The following is a 13,452-nucleotide window of genomic DNA, read 5'->3' as shown; positions in this document are numbered from 1 at the left end:
TTATCTGGGTATATCTCACTTAATCATTTCCCTGCCATTACAGGAGCCTCGGGCACTGGTGTCTGTCGTTCCCGCCTGTTCTCTCCCAGTGGCACATCATTGTCTAGTCCTCTGTGGACTGTAATACTTTGGTCTAATTTCAGTTGTTGGGTTTAGTGTGCAGATGCTGGGTGGTGTTGGTGGCCTGGGATATACACAAGGTCAGACTAGGTCCCTCCTGGACTTAAACTCTGACTCGATGAACTTCCAGTTTTTCCACACACAGAAGAGGTGCATGGCAATCACATGCATACTACAGCTCTGAGTCTATTATAGTTGCAGTTATGGGGCACTTCTGCTACCATTCTACTTCCTAATCCCAGTGAGGATTCATTTTCCCCAGCATTGGACTAGGTTAGTCTTGGCAAGACACAGTCCAGCAATTTATGCTGGGGACAACATTTACCCTCTAAAAAGCAGAAGGCACTGGGAGTGGGGTGGGGTCTGATCTGAATAGGTGCTGAGTATGTACAACTCCCATTGGCTCAATAGGAACTATGGGTACTCACCACCTTTCAGGATCAACCCTAAGGCTTTTTCAGTAATCATTAAATTTAAAGTACTACTCCAAACAAAGAAATAATCACCGATCCCTACTGATTGCATTTCTTTGTTAGAAGTTTAAAATACACATTCTGATCTTTATTGAAAGTCCTTTACTTTTTCTCCATTCCTTCTGTCCCTTTTTTGTCTTTTTGTAGAGTGGAATGATTGTCCACATCCTTTCTGGTAAATGCCTAGAGGCGGTGAAGATTGAAGCTGAGAAGGACTTGTCCTTACATGTATGTAACAAGAATGAGAATCAGCTGTGGCGATTTGATCACTCACATGTGCTAGATGAGAGATGACTGACAGGTCTATGTGAAGACTGTCTCCAAACCTCACGGTCACTTTCATTTGGGATTCAACACACACAGATTCCTGCATGCAAAAGAAAGTTGTGTATGTTTGCCACGGTCTTCAGGAGACGCTAGAAAGACCTTGCTTGGAAGGTCTTGCTCAAGTAATTGCAGTAGGCTCCTGGTTTAACCAACTCAAGCGAAAAATTACTATTTGTTCTCTTCAACCAGAAAATAAAAGTACTGTGAGTATCAGTAATGACTCTGCAGCTCTACACCTGCAGAAGACAAGAAGTTTGCCCTTTTAAGGAAACTTGGAAGACAAATTGCCAAAGGGTCTCTCTTCTAAAACTTCTAAGAAAACAGGAAGATGAATCTTTGTGAAACTTTAGAAACTCTCTCAAAGGAAGTCTGCCTTGTTGAGATGAGAGTTTAGCCAAGCTGTACAGTGTACTTGACCCATATAAAACAAAGTAGGTTTTGTATGTATCAAAGTAGAACATAATTACTTTTGTAAGAAATAGTTAATATATTCCTGTCCAAATACACTGAGCCAAGACCCCACTCTCAGTGAGATTGCACAGTGTGTGTGAATTAGCTCAGAACTGGGCTACATCTTGTTCTTGTTAAAAATTCTCATTGATGTCAATGGGAGTACAATCAGGCTCCCTGTCTTTGGCCCATTGTCTCTTTCCGCCTTAATCCACAATCTAAATTGGATGGGACAATGACTCCAAAGAAATGGATAGATGTACAATGTTCACGCTTTAGTTTCCTTTGGGATTTAGTAACTCCTTGTCAGCAAACTTTCCATTAGTAGGCTTCAGGACACCCAACAAGAGCAGAGTGTGAAATATTTAGGAGAAAAAAACCTCCCAAACAACATGTATTTTGACATGAAATTTATTGAAGCATTCCATTTTGGCTCATAAAACGTTGGGAAGAATTAATGTACTAAAGCAAAGTATCACTAATGTACTAAAGCAAAGTTGTAAAACTTCCAGTTGAAAGCAGAAAATGGAAGAACTTTAGGTGCACAAGACTTTATAGCTACGTAAAAAGAACATATTGGTGTTTGCTTCCTTTTTCTGTATCTGCTGCTAGCTACTTTAAAGAATAAGAGTGTTGACATTGCTGACTCTAGAAAAGAGGATTCCTATAGCCCCTTACTCACCATGGGTCTCATAGATGGTCCTCAAAAGTAACTCATCAAGGTTCTTTTACTGGGAGTGTGATCATGCATCCCTTCTGACCTCAAGTCTCTCACTGAAGTTAACAGCAATTATTATAATATGAGGACCATAGTGTCAGGCTCTCTGTGTCAGAAAGTCTAACTTGCATGAACACTTTATCTGGAGTCCTTAAATTAGGAATGAAATCAAATAGGGCTGACACCTTCAGGTACTTCCAAAATAGGAGGGGGAGAAGCTTGGCAAAACAGAGAGGTGATTGCAGGATGGAGCCTTTTCCTAACTACCTGGCTTTCCTTTAGATCAGCTCACAATTCATTTCCATATCAATCAATCACAGCTTTCAGACAGTCATTAGGGGGCAGCACATCACTATTGAAACCTAATTTATTGCGACTTTTTTTAAAGAGACAGAAAATGTTACTATTACTAAGATTTAGAGCAAATTGACTTTGCAGTGGGGCTTGGCACAAGGCTGAAAATAACAGAATGTTCTGTTCAGAACAATGCAGGTGTCAGCCTTTGGGAAATCCCAGAAAATAACATTCAACAATAGAAATCAGTCACAACAGAAGAAACGAACATCATTGAGTGCTGTGTCATCAATAAAAATATTATGGTATGGTTCCTGTTTGGTTTCAATGCCACAAATTCCACCTCTTGTGCACGAATTACTCCATCCACCATAATCACCAAAACTACCGCCTGTTCCTTCTATGATAGCACCACTGCTACAGCGGAATTTGATACTGTTAGCGGCTGTATCGTCTAAAATTCCTTGTGGCTCTTCAACTTTCAGCTGAAAGGATGTTAGGAACCCAGTTGGACACCAAGTGATTCCTGACCATTGCCCAAACCTAGGGGGGGAAAGAGAATTTCAATATATTTTTCTCTACTTGTTGCATAAAAGTTAGTGAAATGTTATTTTATCAAGTCTGATCAATTTTTAAAATGGGAAGTATGCCAGATTTTCTGAATTATTTTGAATGTATTATTTATTATGTGTTGAACACCAGCTGTGTTTGGACTCTGCAGAATACACAGCGGATACCATTCCTTACATTCCAAAAATAAAGCGACAGCACAATAACGGCAGGTTATCACAAGCTGAACTCATCACAAAGCAGCAAGGAGCTTTTCCTGTCTGAGGGCAGGAAAAAGTTGGAACAAAACTGAAGAAATGTGAATGTCCTGTTCACAGTATATGTGTCAAACTCAAGAAAACCTGAGAAAACAAGATTCACTATAGATATATGCACTCCAGAAAAAGCCTTAAAGTAAATCCATTCACATCAGTGGAAGTAAGAGGAGAATATGTTTCTTAATATCAATTTAAAATAGCTTGGAGTTTACTCTTTGTTGCCTGCAATAATTGTAAGCGTCTGCCTGGAAAAAAATTATACCCATACTTCAAAATCATATGTTATGTTCGCTCTTTAAAACTTTGATATTTACATGAATATTAAGAATATCTAGAGTGTTCATAATTAACGTCAACAAACATTTTGGAAGGGATATTAAACCTTGTGCTTCAGGATTCAGGCCAATCTCTACTATCAGAAACCAGGATTAGACCTATGCAGGGTGCATTCTCCCATCTGCCTACTGGAAGATCATTGCCTGTCTTCTGAAGCATCTAGGGCTGGCCACTGTAGGGGAGAGGATACTGCACTAAATGGACTTGAGTCTGATCTAGTATGGCAGTTCCTAAAATCAGATAATATAAACTCAATTAAATGACTGAGCCATATATATCAGTGACCCACAGATCCTTTCATACACAAATTACATTTAAAAAACACTCTTTACATTACATAAATACATTGATACAACTGATAGAGGGTGAGGCATTCAAAGTTGAAACTGATAACTGGGCCCTTAAGGGGACATCAGACAGAAATGTGTTTATTTTAAAGTTGATGAACATTTCCCTATTACCATTACAAGTAATGCCAAAGACTATTATAACTGAAAAATGAAGGGGAAATATTTCTCTTTTCTTTTTCTGTTTCTTTTCTTTGTGCATTTGGCAGAACTTGGTGTATAGTCACTTTCACTGTTTCCCCTCTGTAGTCAGCCAGGTCCTGATCCTGCAATCAGATCTATTAGCTGGACCCCTCCACTTATGCAGTGCCCCGTTGGGGTGGAAGGGTCTACGCTAGTAGATCTGATTGCAGTGTCAGGGCTTAGTTACTTAGTTTCCGCTGCTTGGGCAGAACTTTTTACACAGCAAGGTGGGGAAAGAAAAAAATATATAAAAACAGGGAAATGTGATGGCCAACATTTTGGCCTCAGGAGCAGGTAAAATACCTGGAATTACTTTTAAGTTGTTATTTTTAAAGTGACTAGATTCCAGATTGACTGTGTCCCTATAACACAAGTTGTTGTAAAGAAAATTGTAAAGGCCAAATATTCAAGTGAGGATGAGGTGTCAGTTTTAACTTTAAAGACCATCAAAGCGTGCCTGGGGCAAAAGGTAGGAAATTCAGACACAACACAGTCAATGTCTGCTATTTAAATTGTAGCCTTTTCTCTCTGAATTTTGCAAATCATGCATAATTAATACCTTGAGCCAAATTCATTGGCTACCCTGGTGTAACATAGACCATAACGTGGCTGCTTCCTCGGTAGTAGTAAACAATTATATTCCCAGCATAAAAACTTAAAAAGAGCAACCTGGAGGCAATAACAGGCTGCACTCTGGTTGACAGTGCTACAAGTTCTCAGGTTCCTCATCATCTGGTTTACGATAGATCAAACAAAATATAAAAGGTTGAAGTACCATTAAACTTACTTTCCAGAATCAGATTCAACGGTATAGACAGCACTATTCGTACTGTTGATTTGTATGCAAAATAAACGGATCCCATTTAGTGCAGTGTCATCACTAGCTCCTCGATACTCCTCCACCTAAAATATACAGAAATACAGTAAGATCATTAACATGATAAGAACCTATAGCTCTGACGAGGGTATGGATAAAGTAATCAGGTTCAGTTACCTTTACGCTATATCCCGTAGCATAGAAATGTTCTGGGCACATATCAGTCCATGTCCAAGTGCCCCAAGGTCCTCCATTAGTGACGTTTATTGAGCTGTAATACTTTCTGTCTGAGAAAGTGCCATTAGCGCGGATTTCTCTTTCACCAAAGACTGGGCAGACATAGGCTAAGCCAACCAAAAGGAGAATAGGACTGGCCTGCATTTTATAACAGCTGGATGAAGTAGTGTGAGCCATAGCACTAGTTACTGCACTCTGTCCTTTATACCCCATTTTATCTCTGCCAATTTGATTAAAATAACAAATGTGTTCAAGATTGTCACATGGGAAAGTAGAACAAACAGTGTGTTTTGCAATGGTGATTTACTGGCTTGTGTTCTTAAATTAAATCTGGAAAGTCTGCAGCCCTCAGGTTCTGCCCTGAATGAAATATATCAGTGCACAGTGAAATGTTGCATTTTTGTTCCTAGGGGTTATTTATTACATGGTTTATCTAATTATTTAGGGTCAGATTCTGTCACCCTTACTCACGTTGACTAGTACATTATTCTGATAGTTCCATGGAAGGTTCCTAATGGAAAGGTGTCCACATCACAATTGATTAGCAGCCTCATAGAGACCTATAGGAGATTTGTATTCCCTTGGTGCCACCTTAACTTGGAAACAAATCCTATAGTCCTTCAACATAACTTCCATTGAAGTCAATAGGAGTTTTGTCTGAGTAGGCACCGGTGATGATATGGCAATCTATGTACAGCTTATGAATGCTATTTCATATTATGAACTCTGTGTATGGTTATCAGCATCGCCGACCTCAGTGATTCAAACTCCAAAATCATGATTCAGACTCCAAAAAAATCTTGAGATTGGCCCAAAAAATCATGAGATGTTTAAAAAAGATTATGTTGTGTTTTTTCAGTATGCCTTTTGGCTACTGAACTGCCCCGGCCCATTCTGAGTCTGTATGCGACAATTAGTCTTGCCCACAATCCCAAATGTATTAGGTAAGGTGATGTGGACCTCCTGGTCAGGAGCTCTCACCGCCACATCTGGCCACCCCCTGGCTAGCAGTTAATCTTGTCCCCAGTCCCTTTATCAGTTCTGTCCCCACCCAGTCCCCCCACCAGTCCCAGCCCCCATCAGTTCAGCCTCATCCCTCCCGTTCAGCCTCCCCCAGTGTGCTGTACTCCTCCTGGGGTTCTTCACTCTCTCCCATGCTTGGGTGGACTGCAGCCAGGTCCCTGCTCCTCCTGCCATGCTATGAGGGGTAAGCTCCAGGGACTTTTCACCCCCGTCTTTCCCTTCCTGGGCCAGGGGCTACAAGGGGAGAAGGAGGAGCAGAAATGCTGCCCTGTCCATTTTTCTCACAGTAGGAGAGGGGGGATGAGGGAGCAGTGTTGCACTGAGCTGTTAAGCTCTTTGCTCCCTCCTTCCCCTGTGAGCATGGCATGTGGAGAAGAGAGACTCTGCTGGCTTCTGGTGGGGCTGAGCTTTGTGAGTGGACTGGAGCTTCTTGCATCATTGTGAGACGAGCTCCAGACACCTCTGAAATCCTGTCACTTGCACAAAACTCACAAGTGTTCGCAATACTGCATTAGGCCCTTTTGGTAGTCTTCACCGTATTCTTCCATCGCATTTGTTGTGCTAATGAGAGAGGGAGTGGGACCTGGCCAACTACCTCTGAATGTGATAGTCACTAATGACCATCAAACAACCAAATAGACCTTGCCCAAGCAGAGCAATGGTGTCGCAGCAACCTAGGTAAAATCAGTCCTCTCCAGATTATCTATGGAGGACAAGAAAATGGAAGATTCCCCAAAGAGGAGATCTGCGTGTTAGTGAACACCTTCAAAAACACAGAGGCTGAGAAGATCAAGGGTGGAGGAAAAAGGGGCTTGGCTTTCTGGGCAGGAGGGAATCTTATGATTGGCACACCAGCCAAAGTTGATGCAGGAGTCAGTGAGGAGACTCCATGATCTGGAGGAGAAGCCTGGGCTGGAGGAGTGAAGTCCAGGAGATGGGACTTGGAATTTTGAAAGGACACTGACCAGGTCCCAAGGAACATTCAAAAGTGGTAAAAAAACCCTAAGTCCTAGACTGGTTTACAGAGGATTTACTATTTTACCTACATTTGTGTATCTTTTGTGCTGTCTATGAGTAAAGTGTGCTTTGTTTTAGAAATCCATCTGCAACGATTGTGCCTGTTTGCTTCAAATATTATATGTTCCTGAAGAGTTAAACTATAACTAATGTACCCATGAGGGTGGAGCTCTGTGGGAGGCTATGCTTAAGCTACTGGAGTGTATTGGGATGGGTTCAATACTGGTCTTGGGGCTCGGGCAGCTGGACTGTTGGGTCCCATGTACAAGAAGAGGTAGCAGGCAGAGTCTATGCCCAGGGAGTGAGCCTAGTGGCCAAAGAAAGGCCTGGAACCTACCCAGACCCAGGAGAACTTAAAAGCACACATTCAGGGTATGGATCCAAATACAGCAGCCTGGTGTGTATCTAGCAAAGGGGAGCCTGACCAGGTCTGTGACGGCACTGCAGCAACTAACCTCTAGAGAGCACAACCTGTGAAACACCCCAAAGGCTACCTCAGGGACTTTTACCTTGCTGAATGACCACACATCTTGGACACTTATAGTGCAGAAACATTTCCTAACATTATGATTATAGAAGTAGGTGGATACAGATATTGCATGTAATATTGTTACCTCTCTGCCAAGCAGTAGATGTCAGGCCTTGCAGGTCAGCTTGCCTTTGGAGGAGAAATCAGAGGTGTGGTGTATGAGTACACAAACATACATCAGTCCTGGAACAGAGGTTCTCACAGACAGCCTGCAGGCAATACCTTCTTCCAGGGTTCTCAGCCCACACACCAATGCCCAATTTCCAGGAAGCAACTCTGCCTCAAGAATGGACTGTAGTTCGAGATTAAAGCCAAGAGAAAACACACTTGCTGCTTACCACATCTCCCCAAAAGAAACCCAGGCCCCAAAACCAACACAGCATTTTCTTTCAAGTTTAAAATTTCCTCACAAACTAAGAAAAAGTACTTGTAAGATTATGTGTAACAGCACCATCTAGTGACCTGTCATAACAATATGCATTTTCAAAAATATAATTTCTAACGTTTTTAAAAAGTGATCTATAATTTATATTAGTCACCAGAAAGCTGTATTGTGCCAGGCTTCTGGATGAGGTAGAAAGGTAATCAGGAACTTTGATGATACAGAACAGATGTGAGATGTCAGCATTGATATTCTGTTCTATTCTAGTGTGAACCTGGGTAGTGTACAGTACAACCTGAAGGCTGAATAATTGAATCTCTTTCTAAACAGCTGCAATATTTCTCTGCACGGACTTTGATGTGTACTCTCATGATGTTTACACAAAAGATAAGTTTTTGCTATACATACAAAGAGGAGAAGATAGACTTTCTACTCATTCTTAGGAAGAAAATACAAGGAATATTTTTAAGAGACTGTTTTTAGTAAGCTACGGTAACAGCATTTGGGTAACTGTTCAAAAGGGCCAGGCCTAAAACAAGCTACAGAGACAGCATGCAGACCATGCAGATGCAGTAAGAGCCCATTATTCCTTCTTTCTTCATTTAATCAGAAAGACAAACCTAAAGGGGATTTTCATTCTGCAGTCTTCAGGATGTGCAAGTGGTGATTTGTTCCAGTGAGCTAGAGAACCTCTCCTATTAAAGCTCCCTTTTCAGTTCCACAAGGCTAAGAGTGGAGGAGCCCAGAACTGTTCATTAATTGATATCCAAGAGCAATACAGATTTCTGCCACAGCTAAGAAACCCTGCTGTCTTAGTTTTGGGTTGGCTTGCATTGGACTGTTAGGTAATGAAAAAATGATGGGATTTCCAAGAGCAAGTTACCAAAAGGAACCTTTCACATCATGCTTCAGGCATATATGTGTTTCCTACAATGCTCCATTTGACATTTTCCTCTCCATATAGCATTGCACAATTGGCCAGGTGAATTGGGTGTGTTTGCAGGGTAGGAGCTGTCACTTTCTTCTGAAGCATCAGAAAAGGGGCCAATAGTCTGATGCATTACGGCAAGTTATTACAAGTAACGGTGACTCTAGTCAAAAGAACTCAGACATTTGGAGGTTATTGTCAGTCACAACAATTGTATGACTGCTAAACAAAATTGGTGTGATGTATCACTCTGTAATGACTCATTGCACTGACTATCAAGCAATAATACTGAGGGTCTTCAGAGAGCTCTAAATGTAGATGAGACATCAGTCAGAACAGTGTCACTGTGTTATAAAGCACAGACTTCTGTCTGCAAAAGTGACTTGTAATCTGAGCCCTTCTTTCCCTCATGTCCAATCTGCTCTTTCAGCTAACACATGGGCATCCACATTCAATTTAGGAATAGTTGTTACAGGCAGGGAGCTCAGAATCCCCCTATTTGCTGCTGATGTCCTTTATTCTCTGATCCTGGGTAGTTCATCTGTTTGTAAACATCTAAGAGCAATGCTGAGGGATCAGATAATTTTTCAGTTTTTAGGATTAATATTTCTTGGTGTGAAACTATGCCAGTTTCAAATACAGACTAAGAGCAACATTCTTCTCTTATTTTCATGGGTGTAAATCTGGAGTAATGTAATAAAAGTAGCTTGAATTACTCCAGATTTAGTTACCAAGGATTTATGCAGATATAACTGCAGAGCTTGGCCAAAAGCATCATTTATAAAGTACCGGTACTTTATATCAACTGTTCCTCAGAGAGCTTTACATGTCTAGAGCGCAGAATAGCCCCAGCCTATTAATTAATATTAATAAACTGCCTTTGCAATGCAATTTAGAAACCTGTTTACAATTCTGGCATGATAATTTCATGGTTCCTTGGGATGATCAATCCATCAAACCTGAGCCTCTTTCTCCAGAATACTTTATTTTTGCAGGTGCTCCTGATATAACTGCCTAAATAGTACAAGAACGAACTAGACAAAATGTGCAGACACTTTATTTGGCATGGAAAGAAATCAAGGACACAACCCTGCTACAGTTGCAAAAATCAAAAGAGTATGGGGAATTTGGCCTTTCTAAATGGAAATTCTACATTTGGGTGGCCTCGCTGCAATCTGTGTGGGACTGGCAGTCATTGTCTCTGAATGAAAAGCTTGGTTTAACCTGGCATACTATCAAATCCTCCCTTTGTAAGAGCTTTCATTTGGCAAATGTACTGCCAGAATTTCTCTGGCTGAGAAAGTGCTATCAAATCCTGTTATGTATATCATGAAAGTGGGCCTCTTAGTTTAAAACATTGAGTCAGACTAGGTTCTTCGTGTTTTCTCCAACTGCTGATTTCTTTGAATTGTCCTTTAGCTAGGAAACTCCCAGACTTGAAAAATTAACACGAAAACAAACAAAAAGGACTTAAAAGGATCAAGGAGCGTTTTATAGGGAAACATATTAAATTATTCCAACAAGGTAATCTTCTGTATCAACCAAAATGAAATGTGTGTGTGCACCTATACGTACGGCAGTTCTTATTTTCAACTCTGAACAGATGGAATAACAGCTTTCAAGACAAGGCTGAACATGAGGAAGTCACCCACATATAATTTCTAATGAAGGATAAAGGTATCATGCATAGACAATCAATACATAACACATCTATGCTCCTTCTGTATCTGGGTAGGTGTGCAGCACAGTACACTAAACTGCTCACTAGGCTTTACTAATTAAGGAGCAAATCCTGTGCCCAGTGCCTAGCACAAATAGCTGTGCTGGGGAGAGGAATCTTCCCCTCACAAACCAGAGTAGCTTCCCCAAGCCCTTTTGCAGCCCCCAGGGAGGGAAGAACCCATATACCAGCATATCCTCCTGACCTGCCTCTGCCACAAGCTGTTCTCTCTCTTGCTCTTTGCAGGATATGGAGCTGTGCACCAGTTCCCATCATGCAGGCCCCCTTGCATGGCAGAACCACATCAATTCTACTGCTAAGCAGCCTTCTGTTGTTGTGGAAGAGGGGTTTCATCTGTCGGAAGGAGTCTCTTCCTGCCCCATTATAGTGAATGGGAATCCTTACTTGTTCAAGGAAGGGCTGCAGGATCTGACCCTCTGACTAGCCGCCTGCAAAATTTGTCAACATTCAGTTGTGTACCGTGTTCTCAACAGAAAAGGTTAGCGCTGAGGCTGAGAAAGCACTTCCATGCCAACCTCATTTTAGGTGCTCTTCCCTGTGGGTCCCAAGAAGCAGCCTTTCCCTGAGTACCTATGCAAAGGGAGGGGAAACTGAGTTACAGTTAGCCCCTTGTTCATGGTGCCCCTACACTCTATTACAGTAATTATTAATGACTCATTAACAATCAGACTCGCTATCCTTTTTTCAGGGCAGTCACTAGAATGTAAGTGTATAAATGTATAAGTGTAGAATGTAAGACTATAACACACTAATAAGCACTGAACAGGTCTGGTTTTCTCCTGTAAGGAGAGGGAGGTGGTACACAAGCCAATACATCACGGTAGGACCCCATTGTTTAAGGCACATCACAGGCAGCATCCCCACTCCCTACAATAACAGGCCCACCAATCTCAACCAAAGAATCTGGCAACAGGGCAACCAAATAGCCCTCAGGAAAACCACTGTACCAAACAAAGCTTCTAGGGCAACGGCTTTGAAAGACCGTGGACATTTATGGAGCATATAACAAGTAATGTAAATGATAATTCCCAACATAAAGAATATGGAAGAAAATGACTTAAAAGATCCAAACAAGTAAAGCCAAAGCAGTGGTGGGGGAAGGCGAACATAAATTAGATAAGGACAAATCTGCCTCAATGCATCAGCCTTTCACGCAGTTTCCTCCCTCCCTCCCCTGATAACAATGTCAAATAACCCATACTTTTTTCAAAAGCCTGGCTTAGCTGTGCGTACACCATAGCACAAGAGGCATGAACCCCACTCAGCTGTGCACTCTTGTTGTGAGCACGACAAACACCTCACACCTTAACCTGCGGTACTTCCAGAGCTGAGACAGGAGTCACAATGCGGAACATTTCCATGTCCTTCGAGCAGCCCTGCTGCAAGCCAGAGAATGAAACAATTCCCGGTTGCTGCTGGCAGCCACGCAGCAGCTGAACATATTTCTGGTCCCAGGAAACGAGCACTGAGTGGTGGGATTGCATTGTTATGCAGTTATGGGATGACAAGCAGTAGTTGCAGAACTTTCGAACAGCCACTTTCCAGGAAATTTGTGCAGAGCTTTCCCCAGCACTGAAGCACAGCAACAGTAAAATGAGATTTACCCTGACAGCGGAGAAGCGAGTGGTGATAGCTCTGTAGAAGCTTGCAACGCCAAACTGCTACTGGTCAGTGGGGAATCAATTTGGAGTGGGTAAATCCACCGTGGGAGTTGTTGTGATCCAAGTTTGCAGGGCCATTAATCGACTTCTACCAAGAAGGATGGTGACTCTGGGAAATATGCAGGACAGAGTGGATGGTTTTGCCGCGATGGGGTTCCCGAACTGTGCTGGGATGCTAGATGACAAACATATCCCTATTTTGGCACCAGACCACTTTGCCAAAGAGTACATAAACCGAAAGGGATACTTTTCAATGGTGTTGGAAGTGCTGGTGGATCACAGTGGGTGTTTCACCAACATCAATATGGGATAGTCAGGAAAGGTGCATGATACATGCATCTTTAGGAACACAGGTCTGTTCAGAAAACTGCAATCCAGAACTTTATTTCTGGATCGCAAAATAACCATTGATGACGTATAAATGCCAATAGTGATCCTGGGAGACACAGCCTACTCCTTGCTCCCATGGCTCATGAAGCCACACACAGGCCACCTGGACAGCAGTAAGGAATGGTTCAACAATAGGCTAAGCAAGTGCAGAATGGTGGTGGAATGTGCCTTTGGACATTTAAAGGGTCGCTGGTGCAATTTGCTTACTATGTTAGACCTCAGTGAAAGCAATATCCCTATTGTTAGCGCTGCCTGCTGTGAGGCAAAGGAAGAGAAGTTTTTGCAGGGGTGGGGCATGGAAGTGGATAGGCTGGCAGCTAATTTTGAGCAGCCAGATATCAGGGCAATAAGAAGAGCTCACCAAGAGCTCTGCAACTCCGGGATGCTTTGAAAACCTGTTTCAGTAATGAGCCACAGTAATGTGCGCCGGTTATCTACATTGTGCCTTCCCATACCATTCCTTCCATTGCATCAGTTTCCCTGTACCTCCCCTTCCCCTCCCCCAAACCCCAATGCTTGGAATAAATAAAGAGTAATTAGTCTCAAAATACTGATTTTTATTGTCCATAGAATCACAGAAGATTAGGGTTAGAAGAGACCTCAGGAGGTCATCTAGACCAACACCAACTAAATCCAGGGTGGGCAAACTGCG

General features: G+C 42.1%; 2 protein-coding genes across 3 annotated transcripts in view; one reads left to right on the top strand and one right to left on the bottom strand.

The window, feature by feature from the left end:
• The window catches only part of GALNT15 (polypeptide N-acetylgalactosaminyltransferase 15), a 41,125-nt gene extending 39,384 nt beyond the window's left edge, over positions 1-1,741 (top strand). For both annotated transcript variants that reach the window (XM_027822032.3, XM_043540992.1), the window contains one exon: positions 741-1,741. In XM_027822032.3, the coding sequence (XP_027677833.2) occupies positions 741-887 (147 nt within the window). In that variant the 3' untranslated portion in view covers positions 888-1,741. The remainder of the gene's footprint in view (positions 1-740) is intronic.
• Positions 1,742-1,765: 24 nt separating this feature from the next.
• LOC102945695 (vitelline membrane outer layer protein 1 homolog) lies at positions 1,766-6,165 on the bottom strand. Its single transcript, XM_007053244.4, has 3 exons — positions 5,070-6,165; positions 4,863-4,978; positions 1,766-2,925 (listed from the first exon to the last, which is right to left on the bottom strand). Exons 1-3 carry the CDS (start codon positions 5,340-5,342, stop codon positions 2,628-2,630), a joined length of 687 nt encoding a protein of 228 aa, XP_007053306.2. The 5' UTR covers positions 5,343-6,165; the 3' UTR covers positions 1,766-2,627.
• Positions 6,166-13,452: the final 7,287 nt, after the last annotated feature.

This window comes from Chelonia mydas, chromosome 2 (assembly GCF_015237465.2).
Source record: "Chelonia mydas isolate rCheMyd1 chromosome 2, rCheMyd1.pri.v2, whole genome shotgun sequence".
Lineage (NCBI taxonomy): Eukaryota > Metazoa > Chordata > Testudines > Cheloniidae > Chelonia > Chelonia mydas.
The sequence above is the reverse complement of the archived record's forward strand: the minus strand, read 5'-3'. Positions and strand labels throughout refer to the sequence as shown.